At 30.2% G+C, this 13,041-nt stretch overlaps 2 protein-coding genes and 1 long non-coding RNA gene across 7 annotated transcripts; 1 reads left to right on the forward strand and 2 right to left on the reverse strand.

Annotated features, from left to right (window-relative positions):
• Positions 1-603: 603 nt before the first annotated feature.
• LOC110650295 (uncharacterized) lies at positions 604-6,921 on the reverse strand. Of its 5 annotated transcripts, XM_021805199.2 has the most exons (7): positions 6,724-6,921; positions 4,098-4,149; positions 2,926-3,187; positions 1,886-1,976; positions 986-1,097; positions 813-893; positions 604-692 (listed from the first exon to the last, which is right to left on the reverse strand). In XM_021805199.2, exons 2-6 carry the CDS (start codon positions 4,131-4,133, stop codon positions 840-842), a joined length of 555 nt encoding a protein of 184 aa, XP_021660891.1. In that variant the 5' UTR covers positions 4,134-4,149; positions 6,724-6,921; the 3' UTR covers positions 604-692; positions 813-839. The 5 variants fall into 5 exon arrangements, with proteins under 5 accessions (XP_021660891.1, XP_058004950.1, XP_021660894.1 ...); XM_058148967.1 differs by having other exon boundaries at positions 604-893; positions 6,724-6,919; XM_021805202.2 differs by having other exon boundaries at positions 604-893; positions 986-1,052; positions 6,724-6,911.
• Positions 6,922-11,011: 4,090 nt separating this feature from the next.
• LOC110650292 (uncharacterized) lies at positions 11,012-12,268 on the reverse strand. The gene is made up of 2 exons (XM_021805194.2): positions 11,522-12,268; positions 11,012-11,427 (listed from the first exon to the last, which is right to left on the reverse strand). Exons 1-2 carry the CDS (start codon positions 11,694-11,696, stop codon positions 11,165-11,167), a joined length of 438 nt encoding a protein of 145 aa, XP_021660886.1. The 5' UTR covers positions 11,697-12,268; the 3' UTR covers positions 11,012-11,164.
• On the forward strand, positions 12,011-12,507 carry LOC131180893 (uncharacterized). Its single transcript, XR_009149563.1, has 2 exons — positions 12,011-12,143; positions 12,262-12,507. It is a non-coding gene; the product is annotated as an uncharacterized LOC131180893 (long non-coding RNA).
• Positions 12,508-13,041: the final 534 nt, after the last annotated feature.

Raw genomic sequence — 13,041 nt, forward strand, 5'->3', positions numbered from 1 at the left:
TATTTTATTATTATTATTATAAAAATACATTATTTCATAGGATATCTAACACAATGCATTTACTTGTGCCATTTTTCCCCATAGCTTTTTTATTTTTATTTTTTATTTTTTCCACTCTGCTTGGAGAACTGTATCTATTTGGTAAGTTTCATCATTTTCATTTTTTAGTAGCCAGGTTAGTCACATTGACTTTGTTCCACTCTTTCAAAGATGCAGCGAGAGATGAAAATCAACCCCTCTTGCCCTTGAAATGGAGAAAAGAAATTATATGATACCTGTGATTCCATATAAATTAGTCCACATGAAATGATAAATCAATAATAATTAAATACGTATACATGAGTGAATCCCAAAATATTACAACTACCAAATTTTCTTTTAACAATCTAAAATTTCTCCTTGACGAGAAGAGTAGCAATTAGGCATTTAGGAGTAGATGTCATTGGACCAATAGTTTAGAAGCCTCATAGTACAAGAGAAGGAATTCAAATACTAGCAGCACCATGCCCTTCCCCCGGCACACCCCCCCCCAAACCCCCCCCCCCCAACCCCAAAAAAAAACCCAAAAAATAATAATAATAATAATAATAATAATTCAATGCATAAGCGAAAAACTGCTGCCCAGGAAAAGCATTGGCAGCCAATGTTTTTGATTGGTTTGAATGCAATACAGAGTCATGTCTAAAAATGGCCTGTAGAGAAACAAAAGCCGGGTGGGCATATGACAAATAATGTTACAGTTAATACACACACCACGGTTTGTTCATCAGCTTCTTAATATGACATCAATTGACAGGGATTTTCATTCTAACCTTCAATTGTCTTGTACTTCCTACTGCTTAATCATACATCCCCTCCTGCTCCCAAATGTCCACTAGAAAATCTACCATTTCCTGTCATTGAAGACCAATGAAAAATAAGAAAGCATGGTTTTAGGATATCAACTTAAGCAGTGAGTGAGAGAAAGACAGGGAGAGAGAATTACAGAAAGAGGAATTGGCTGAGGGAACGGTTTGTTGCTTCCAAGTAAACTGTCATATGTCGCATTCCAACTGCAGCAAAGCCAGAAGTTTTTAACCATGCAGAGACAATGAGTGCTGACAAAATAACCAGAAACAGTTCATGAATGATCAATGTTTATCTTTAAGACAACTACGAATGTGTTCCAGTGAATATTTCACCACATTAACATGTAATGCTTGGAAGCCTAGACATAGGTAATCTTCACAGGCTAATGTATTGATGTTTCAACAATCTTGACATTTTCAAGGGAACAACAGCACCGAACTTTTATTAGTAAAACCCTATAAACAAGCACTAGACAAGAAACAATCGGAATGGCATGAGATAATTTCTACTTATATTCATATCTCAACTCAATGATGGTCAGAAGAATTGACCCAACAAGGACACATTTATTCCACTTAGTTCTTCACAAAAATTTGAAGTCACGAAGTATTCTTTTAAAACATAAATAGTATTTATATTCAGAAAGAGTGAGAGATTGTAAAGAAAATCATTCCAAACAGTAATGTCATATACTTCAGAATTCTGTCATTTATAGATAATTATTTGAGATGCTGTGGATAGGAAGGAAAACCCAACTCAATGCAAAATGCGAACTAACTAGCAATGTTGAAAATTGCTCTCGAATTTATGATTTGCTCATTTCTTAAACAAAAAGAATCTTTTGTATTAATAAATGATGACACATATCAAAACAAATTGCATCATGAGATAAATCAAGCTTGTGAACTCGGTGAACACTACGTCTATACTACAAGTTTTGCTTGCAAAACATATACAGAGGTATTAGAAAGTTAATGATGCATATGATAGACTCGCTTTTAATTTGACCAATTCAGAAGAATAGAGAGCAACTCACTTTAATTTTGGTTCCTGAGACTGCTGTGCACGGTTCATAGACCTTTTATCTCCTACCCAACGCTGCCTTGTTTGATTCCAGAGAAGAAGACCTGCAATCAGGAGTTCATTTAGAAAACTTTTGCATATGTGGAATCAGGTGCCTATAAACAGTTGGGAAAAGTGAACAAGGGCAATAGTTGTGTAACATGCTGGACAGATGATGGATAACAAAGAGTACAACCGTTACACCCTCGATCACATGCAAAGTTAAACAGGTTATTAAGTCAGATCCAAAAAGAGATCCAATCAAAAAAAGAAAAACATATGAAAAGCTAGAGAAGGTACAGGCATGGACAGTGGCTAAGATGACCCTCACTACTCAGTTCATTTTTGTCTTTCCATATTGTAAGTATAGAATGGCATTAAGCCATACAAAACCCTCTGAAATATCCATTGCTGTTGGTTAAACATGGCAGAAAAGATAATTGAGACTTAAACTGCAAAAGACCAGCAATCATATTGTGAGCCATTGCCCTTTATTTTTTGTGTGCACAGCTGTCATATATATAGGGATTTTAATCCAAGAAAATTGCAAATTTTAAGAAGCCATGTGAACTTCCCATGGTGCAGATCAAAGAAGGGAGCCCCAAAACACTTTGAGGTCCCCCATGGTGTTATGTTGTTGGCTATACCTTTATCTAAGTTTTAGTTACTCTGACCTCCTTTACAACAACAACAAGAAAAACTAAGCCTTAACCCCAAACTAGTTGAGATTGGCTATATGGATCCCAAATTGCAACATTTCGTTAGCGCAAAATTATTTCGTTTTACACTATGAAGAGCCAACTTCAAAGCAAATAATAATAAAGTGCTATTTGATATCGAATATTATATTTAAACTCTTTTTTCATCAATCTAGATTATACAATTCAAATTAAGTTTTTTTTTTTTTGAATGTTGATTATTTTCTTTATTATACACGATATAAATCATTAAAGCCAAATAAAATATTTCATCATGTTATAATTTCCCCCTTACAAATATAGCTCTGCCACTTACCATGGTTTACAAATTCAGCAGGTGCACTAGTGCTACTTGAGCCACCATGCAGATCATGTGTCTGGTTGATTGTGCTGATTGATGACATGCTTCCCTGTGACTGAACTGCACTTTTGTCCATATCACAAGTGCTGGTGGTCCAGAATTCCTCTGATATGCTAGGTTTTTTCACTGTCTGACCTTGAATTTTTGATCCTTTTGAGGGCTCATCTACTGAAGTAATTAGTGTGGGTTTCTTGTAGCATCCAAGACAACTACTGCTCTGTTGCAAATCACATACAATCATATAGCTGAAGAATAACAACCATTACGAAATATAGGTGTGGCCAAATGATACAGATGCAGATATAAGATACAACTACAAAATCACATGGTCAACCCTCAAACTAAAAATTAAAAGAAACAATAATAAGGATAGAACAGGACACACATCTTCACATGGCTAAATACACACAAGAACATCACATTTTCACCAACCCTTGCAAAGCCGTCGTGCTGTATTGATGGCTTATGCAAAACATCATTATTCATTGGCAAGAAAAAAGGTAAGCAGAACACCCTAAACAAGCTAGAATCCATGAATCATTAATATAGAAGGAACATTCATCCCACAGGTTCCAAAACAAATGCCACAAACTCTTCTTATACCTTTCATCAACATTATATGGCTATACTGTACTAAAAATTGTGGTGCATTGAAGCTCAAATGTGATTAAATGTGCATTTGGGAGTATTCAGAAGTATAAAATACATATTCATCTCTAAAAATAGAAAGAAAGATACAATTTTGAAATAGTTGTACATGCTTGAGAATGTTGATATCCAATACATCCAAGCAACTATAGATCCTTTTACATCAGTTTATCAAAGCAATTGTTATGTCGAATCATAAAAGAAATTTGACAAAGGAAAATGAACAGATAAGAGAAAAAGGATCATATGAACAAATTTAGGAAAGGGAGCACCCCAAAAGTAAAAAATATGGAAGACGAGAGAGGGAGAGGGAGTTTTGCGAAAAAACAATGTCCTGGAAAGAACATATGTTCCTGGATAATTTAAACCATGCTCTCATGCAAATTAGTGTCAAGGAATAATGATCCAATAAATTCTGAATTTTTCATGAATTTTGAGATTGATCCAATTGTTCAAATTTTATTGATTTTGTCACATACCTTACAACTGATAGCAGTAGAATCGAAGGGATGCATCTATAATGCTCTGACACTGAATTGGCAAAATAACATAGTTAAGTACCCTCAACTGTTGCAGTTAGCAAATTGAGAAAGAGAAGAGAATCGAAGGGGCTAGCGAGGTTGATGCAGGCCCCAACCAATAGTTGGGATTTTTATTAAAATTACCTAGCCATCTTAGCATGTCAATTCAATGCCAACTCAGTACAGATTAGGTCAACTAAAACAACAACATATCTACTTTATAGTTTGGACACCATCACCTAATCTACCACGTCCACTAAGCTGATTCGTTGCATTTTAATTGGCTTCGTCCAAACCTAGTGTAGTGCTAAAGTTAAAATAATTTATCTAAATAAGATGCATGGTAAGAGTTGGATTGACAAACATTTAAAATTAACAGAACAGCATCCACTTCAGGCACCTAATTAAGAAGAGAAGATTTTCTGGCTACAAGAAGAAGAAGCAAATTCACAGAGTTTTCCCACTCAACAAAACCATCTCTTGCCCAAGCAAGTTATGGCTCATCAACAGGTCAATGACTTGGCAATGCCTCAAGGAAACCTAACAACTAGGCGCTAGGCAGTCAGCCTAAATTCTCAGGAATGTCACTTTGTCTGCCCTGGTGCCAAAGTGCTCTGGCACATGAAGTGCATTGAAGTAGCACAGGCTAACAACTTGATTGTACAACTCAACTCAACTCAACTAAGCCTTTATTCCAAAAATTTGGGGTCGGCTATATGGATTCGCTTTCTCCACTCTGAACGATTTTGGATTAAATCCTCAGAAATGTATAATGCTTCTAGGTCATGTTGTACTACTCTCCTCCAAGTCAATTTAGGTCTACCCCTTTTTTTCTTTCTATCCTCTAACCTAATGTGCTCTACTTGTCTAACTGGAGCCTCCGTATGTCTACGCTTCACATGACCAAACCACCTCAATCTCCCTTCTCTCAATTTATTTTCAATTGGCACCACTCCTAACTTTTCTCTAATACTCTCATTACGGACTATATCTAGTCTAGTATGGCCACTCATCCACCTTAACATTCTCATCTAACAACTTGATTGTACTAACTAAAGAAATAGTGTTAGCTTTTATGGCATTTGAGAATGACTGGAGTAATGCAAAGATAGCTTTAATCAAGCATCGCATTCGACTTGGAACACTGAAGCTCCACATAAAGGATGATAACATGAAATAAATACTTAAGGGTTGCATGATGGAGATTATGTAGAATCAACTTCAACCAGCAGATGTATCTTTTCTTGCAGTTTTTCTGTGAGCTTGAAACATGAAAAATGTCGAAAGGATAGAGTACTGACATGTGCCTGCATACTCACATAGACCTAAACATGAACTTACAAATTCAAGCAAACAAGAACATGTAAATGTAACATTTCAAGTTATAGTCATTTGAATCATAGTTGCCGGATTGGACTTAACCCATATTTCTGGGCACAAGCTGGTTCTGGCAGTTTTAGGTTAACAACTTTGGGTGGCCAAATGACTTGGTTAATGGCATAATTTTGGTTTGTGTTCTTCATAAAAGTTTTAGGTCTATATCTCAACTGTCCACTGGTAAAATTTCAGGTCATTTAGACCTGCCTAGCTCAAGTTATGGCCACACTATTCATTTGGTCATTTTTGTACAGGTCATACTTTGAAAATCCGGATTTGTTCAATTTGTTCACTAGGTTTTAGTCACTTTTTGGGCATGATTACTAAATGAAAATTGTATCATTTTGTGTCTATTTTCATTGCCAATTGGTCTCATACCAATTGGACTTGTAAATTTTCATTTTTGGTCCCTCACCTTGGTCCTACTGCCTGCATCATGACCACATTCAATCCGAATTTAAACTCAATTCCAACACTTCCAACACATTTCATTTGGTCACAAATGATCATTTCTCACCTCAAATCTAGTTACTTCTATTTTTTATTTCAAGAATGCACCAGCAACTACTGAAAACAGATGTCTAAAAAACAATTTTAACCAAAATAATAATAACAAAACTAGACAGGATTATCAAGACTTTCAGTAAAGTAACTGAAGTTTTCAATCATCTCAATCTCATCGCCCTAAAAATACAAAGGAATTCATTTGCTACCACGCAAGAAAAACAAACGTCAATTCTTGCAAAATAAAATCTGAAATTATAACTTCATAATCTTTCAAGACTTCAAGAGTTTTTTAATTTTCCAAGTCATACCAATTGAGAACATAACCTCATAGCCTCTCCAGAAATTAGCAGATCATATTAGTGACCTAAGCTTAATTGGACAATACCTTAGAAACTAAAATGCAGGAAATATAGAACTATTAATCCGAATTCCTAATTTCTCAACAATTCTTTAGATAACTAAACAGAGTCCATAATTGAAGAGCAAGATCTCGTCTTATTTTGAACAAAAAAACAATCAGTTCTATAGGCAACCAAAGAAAGTAAATTAGCTCAATCATTTAAACCCCGTGAACAAAGCTAGCACAGCAAACTCCAACTCCCAATCAGACAATCGCAAAAGCACCAAAAAAAAAAAAAAAACCCAGAAGCAAAAATCTCCCTAAAATTCCAAATCCAAGAAGAAGAAGCGGAAAACTTACCCCATGCATACAGTAAATGAAAAGGTGAATAGGTATATCAGATCTTGCAAAATGGATTTTGCGAGGAAAGCAAATTCCAAAGGAATCCAATTACAGAACAGAAAGACAAAAGAGCCCTTGAATAAGAAACTAACAGTGTGTGTGTGTGAGAGAGAATAAAAAAAGAAAGATAGCTAATGCTTTAGCTGTACTGTATCTGTTAAAAAAAAAAAAAAAAAAAAAAAAACTGTGAATAAGGAATTTTTCTTTTACGGCAGCTCCTGCTGTGACTCGACTGATGGAAGTACGAACACTTTCTTCTTCTCTGGCTACTTCCCACTTAACTTTTTACTGAATAATTACTTTTAACTTTTCACTCAAAATATATATTTTTTTAATTTATAAATATAATTAATTTTTTAATAAAAATATTTTAAAATAATTTTAAAATAATTTAAATATTTAATTAACTATATTTAAAAGTAATTTAATTTATTAAAATTATTAAAAATATATATAATTAAATATTATAATTATTAAAATAAATATAACATTCATATTTTTAAAATTTATTAAAATAATATAATTTTTTATTTTAACTTATTTTAATATATTTTTTTTAATTTATAAGTCAAACTAAATATTAATTTACTTACAATTTTATACTCATAAGTAGTTTTGATCATCTAAAAAATCAGAACAAACACTCTCTTAATTTGTTTCTAATCAAGTTACTTTCTTTTTTTTTTTTATTAAATATACTCAATCAAAATTAGCACCATTTTTTATTAAAAAAAAATTAATTATCCTTTATTTTTCACTTTTTTTTTGTGAATATTAAATTTATAATTAATTAAAGTGATTAATTAATTAATTACACATGAAAACAAATTTATTGAATTGAAATAATTTAGGTACATAATAGGTTGATTGATCTTACGACAAGCAACACATAATGATGTATTTCATTATAAGGATAAGCGCCTATAAATTCATCTTTTTATTTTATGGGTGAATTATTATGTAATTTCTAAAATTTGATATAATTAATGACTCTATTCATATAACTTTTAATCTGAATTATTTAATTTTATAATTTATTTTCATTTGAAAATTAATCCATTCATTCAATAACAATATTTTGACCATTAAAAATGCTTAAGAAGTCATTACATTTCAAATTAAACATCAACAATAACAATATCTAAATATTAATCATATTTATATTCATAAGAAATTACTAAATTTTACATTGATTATCAATTTACCATAATCCTCCTATTTTCTTGAATTTGAAATTACTTATGTTGTAAATAAGAGGAAAAAATACATCATATATTTAAAATGTTTGGTGAAATTATATTCTTTTTTTGGTTCAAATATAAAAATCTATTAATTTGTAAGATGCAAAGACATGAACAATAAGATGGACTAAAGGCTTAGCCCACTCGTAACCTCAAAATTCAAAGGTTAGAGGCCCAAAAACTACAAACCCTAAGGCTAAGGCTGGTGGGTTTATTGATTTGAAGCTCTCAGAAATCGGTATTTTCAGCTCGTTTCACCACCGATTTCGTCCACCTCCCGACGAGGTTGTCTCCGTCGCCTGGGAGGGACTAAAATCATGTTACACTACAAAAAGAAAGCGAATTTGCAAGCAATTTTTACCCATTGCCATTAACAACGGATTTTGTAATAAATTTATGATTTTTTATAATTTTAGAATAAACTTATATAGAGCAACACTTTAGCAATAGAATTAATAACAACAAAAATTTTATTCGTTATTAAAATTTATTGTTAATTAATATTAACAAAATATATTTCAATATATAATTAGCAATTGATGTAAAAATACGTAATTATTAACAATTTATTTATTAATTGATTGTTATTTCCATCAACTTTAAAAATGCTTTTAAAAATTTTGTCAAACTGATCATTAAACTTTGTTTATAAAATTAGCAACCGGTTGTGAAATTCATTGCTAATTAGCTAATTAGTAATGAATTTCATAATCAATTGCTACAGGAAAAAAATCATATCATTAAAAATTTAAAAGTGTATATAAGTATACTTAGTAATAGATTTTGAGTTCTATTATTAATTAGCAATAAATTTAATAATGAATTCACAATTAATTACTAATTTTTAAATAAAAAATTAAATTTTAGTATTTAAATTTAACAGTAAATTATATTGATTTCTAATATATATATATATATATATATATATATATATATATATATATATATATATATATATATATATACTATTTTCATATCATTCGTGCGCTTATTTTCTTCTCTTTTATTTTAATCTTTCTTCTTTGTTCTCTTATTTTTTTTCTTAATTCTATAATTTTCTTTTCATTTTCTTTAATTTATAATTGATATTATATCATCAATAATTAATTTTCTTCCTAAATCTCTAATTTTTCACCTTCTTTCATTTTATTTTCAAATCTCTATTTTTTTTTCTTTTTAATTTTTTCACTTTTTCTTACATTTTCTTTCTCTTCTCTTATCATTTTCTTCACTTTTCTTTCACTTTTTGTCATTTTCTTCTATCATTTCTCTCACTTTTTCCATCATATTCTTCACTTTTATTATTTAACTTTTATTTTTCATTTTTATTAATATAATTTTCCCTCAATTTATTTTTTCACCATATATTTTTTTTGAAATAATACTTTTTATTCTCATTATAATGCATTTTTAATAACTATCAGTGAAAATTATGTATCAATTATAATTTATTATTTATAATATAATTATAATAATGTTAAAATAATAAGCATATTAGTAATAAATTATAAATCAATTGTAATTAGTAATAGAAGCCATTGCTAAATCGGTTGCAAATATTAACAAAAAAGAAAATCATTGCTAAAATACTTAATTAAAGACTCTCAAAATTAGTAACCAATTATGGTATCTATTAATTTAAATTTATATATATATATATATATATCTTTCCACTTTAATGAATTAAAAGGGATTTTAATTTCAGTTGACTTATAAGCTGGCTCTGAAATCTTCTAAGTATTTATAAAGATCAAAAGTTTTAATTGAAAAGGAGCTGAATTTAATTTTTGACCACTTAAAAAAAATAAAAATAAATAACAATAACAGTGGGCTGGTTGGTCAAAGTAATTGAGCTGCCTTGACAGTTGACCCCTTCTCTGGTTCCAGCCTTCCTCGGTTCCTCCTGGCTCCGCCCATGCCCAACTTGTGCTATTAAACGAAAATTACGATTTTTTTTTTCGTTGCAATATAATTGTTACAAAAGTGATTCTGAAACATTTTCTCATTCGTTGAATTTACAGAATCATATTTATATGTTTCTTTTAAAAATAAAAATAAAAATTTTTAAATTAATTCAATGACTAAATACATATTAATCATCTAATAAATCAAAATTTTAGTTTTCACTTTTTAATTCAAGAATAATATTATTATTTTATTATTTTTCTATTTTTAATTTAAATAATTTAATCCTTCAATTTTATTTATATCAACAATATATTCTTTTATTAAAAATCAACAATTTTATCATTAATCAGAGTAAAAAAAAAATATTATTAAAATATTAAAAATACCTTTAAATAATTAAAGCAAAAATGAATTACTTCAAGTCACTAAGTATTATCATTTTTTTATTAATTAATTCCTCCTTTTTAGAAAATCATTAGTACATTTCTAATTTTTTTTTTAAATTATTTACTATTTAGACTTTCTATCCATATTTTTTTTTAGCACATTCAAACATATTTCATCAGTTAAATTAATTTAATTACAAAAAAGTGTTTTACCTATAATACCCTACTTTTTCTCTCTCATTTGGTTATGAAAGAAAAAGGGATAGAGTAGGGAAAATTTTTTTTTTATCAAAGATAGAACACACATATGACTCGAGAACATAATTCACTTTTAATAAAATTATATTATAATAATTTTATTAAAATATATTAATTTATATAAATTATACTTATATTTTATATAATTAATGTAAAATTTCAAAGGGCCAATAAAAAATAGAGGAGATGGTAAATAAAAGTAAATTTGACCCAACAAAGTGAACTTGGAGTTCCATTATCAAATCCTCATTGCCCTTTGAAGGGTTTAATAAATATGTGGAATTGACTTCTCTTCCTAGAATAATATGACTCTATAAAATAAAATACTAAAATATTTGCAAAAATGAGGCTGACATTTCCTACCAAAAGTATCACAATCACCAGAAAAGAAATTCAAAAAATTGAATAATTCAAGGCTGAAATTCAACAAAAACAAGCATAAGAAATAAAAACCAACAAACACTGATCACTTTATCCAGAATTTCCCATTTGAAAAAAATACATATATCATAATTTGGATAAAGCTCTATTATTTACACCCAATAAATTTGCCATTTAAAAAAAAAAAATCAGAATTGGGAGTTTGGACACAGAATTGTACAGAGATTAATATGAACATTCAATCCTGTGCACACGGTCCCTTAGAATTCCATTGTAGAGAGCAATCCTATTCGCTGGCATTCCATGAGTTCCTGGGATTTCATTTCTGCAGATTCTTGTAATTGATTTCTCTTTCTCTTGATTAGCAAACAAAGACTTCTCTTTCTCCCTTCTGTACTCATCTCCGTTCCCTTTTGTATCCTTCACATTCTCTGCAAATTTCACGCTTTTCTTCTTCTTCTTCTTCTTGTCCCTTTTCTTTCCCTCTTCTGCACACAAGAAACAAGAACAATTAAAACATCTCTGTCAAACAGAAAGAATTAACCAAGAAAGAAAGAGGAGGAAAATTGGGCAGGTACGTACCTGAAGAACGCAAGCAAGAACGTAGATTTTGAATTGGCGACTGAGAATCATGATTCTTAAAGAGTTCAGGGAAGTTTTTTTGCTTAGAGAAAGCAAGAAAAAGAACAGTGCTGGAAACTACCATGGCAGTGGCAAAGACAACACCTTGAGAGGTTAAGCCCAGTATGGAAGACATGGGTGTTGAAGTGAAGTAGAAGAGTCAAAGATGAACAAGAGAGAAGAAGGAAGTAGAGGTAGTTGGGTTGGCTGGTTAAAATCTACGGAGAACGAACCTATATTTATATATGGAAATTTCTTATGAACTTCTAATCCAATCGGTATTTCTTTATTTTGATGTGAAAAATAAAAAATAAAAAAAAAATAATAATAAATTTTAAATTTATTATAATTATCTGTGCAGTCAACGTGGTCAAGGACTTCTAGAAAGTTGGAAATACGGTCAAAATTATTGGGCTGCATATTGCCACGGGAAATTAGCAGGAAAATGAGAGAGAGTACAAAACGCACCGTTTTGAGCACCAGCGTCTCCTCAACATCACAAATCACAATGTTGTTCTCATAGGAGGAAGAGAAGGAACCAACCAGACGCAAACCCACCATTGAAGAGAAGGCCACCGAACTGGTAAGACCTCTGGCCGAAGAATGCCAAACCCTTAAAAACATGTTGTCTTCTCTATGCAACTCCAAAACTGCATAATTCTTTCTTCCTCTTGCTAAGCTAAAAAGTTTCCGTTTGGCAGCATGGAATTTGGGGACCCAACAATCGAATCAAATGGAAAATTTGGATTTAGTGATTTAGGAATTGCTGCTCTCTTTTGTTGTGGGTTGACGACTTTCTGCTCTTTTGATTCCTTCATGGTGGATTCGAGGCTGCTTTGAGTGAAATTAGGCATTTAGAGAAGCTGAAAAAGAAGAGAATTTGTTGCTCTGTTAAGAACCGTTAATTTGCAAAGCGGTGCGTTTTGCGCTCGCTCTCCTTTTTCTTTTCTCATGTTTACCGCCTTGTCATCAGCATAGCAGGTTGCATGCAAGCCCAATCGGTAAAATTAGGGCTGTGGACGATTAAACGAGAATCGAATCGAATCGAATCGAAAAATCATAATAAATCAATAGAAATTATATCTAATTAAATTTATTTTGATATTTTAATTTAATTTTAATTTTATACTAAAAATTAAAATGAAATCGTATCGAAATTGAACTGAAATTGTATTGAATCGATATCGAATTGAGAATCGAATTTATATATATGTTTTTTTATATTTTTTTAAATATATTATATACTTTTAATATAATTATATATACTTATGTATGTACATGTAATTATAAATTAATATTTTTTATTTTTTTTAATAATTTTAATTATAAATATATTAAACTACCTTATCATTCTTAATTATAAATATATTATTATCTTATATTAATATATATATATATATATATATATATTAATTCTTAATTTTATTTGTATCTTATAGTTAAATATTATATAATTAATAAATAGTTAAAATATATATTAT

This window comes from Hevea brasiliensis, chromosome 1 (genome assembly GCF_030052815.1).
Source record: "Hevea brasiliensis isolate MT/VB/25A 57/8 chromosome 1, ASM3005281v1, whole genome shotgun sequence".
NCBI lineage: Eukaryota > Viridiplantae > Streptophyta > Magnoliopsida > Malpighiales > Euphorbiaceae > Hevea > Hevea brasiliensis.

Bases quoted from the DNA above. Each gene is read 5' to 3' on its own strand.
- LOC110650295 (XM_021805199.2), bottom strand. From the start codon at position 4,133: ATGCATCCCTTCGATTCTACTGCTATCAGTTGTAAG. The intron at 3,188-4,097 runs GTATGTGACAAA...GATTTGCAACAG, and splicing joins CTACTGCTATCAGTTGTAAG to AGCAGTAGTTGTCTTGGATG. The intron at 1,977-2,925 runs GTAAGTGGCAGA...TCCTGATTGCAG, and splicing joins TGCTGAATTTGTAAACCATG to GTCTTCTTCTCTGGAATCAA.
- LOC110650292 (XM_021805194.2), bottom strand. From the start codon at position 11,696: ATGTCTTCCATACTGGGCTTAACCTCTCAAGGTGTTGTCTTTGCCACT. The intron at 11,428-11,521 runs GTACGTACCTGC...TCTTGTGTGCAG, and splicing joins TTCTTGCTTGCGTTCTTCAG to AAGAGGGAAAGAAAAGGGAC.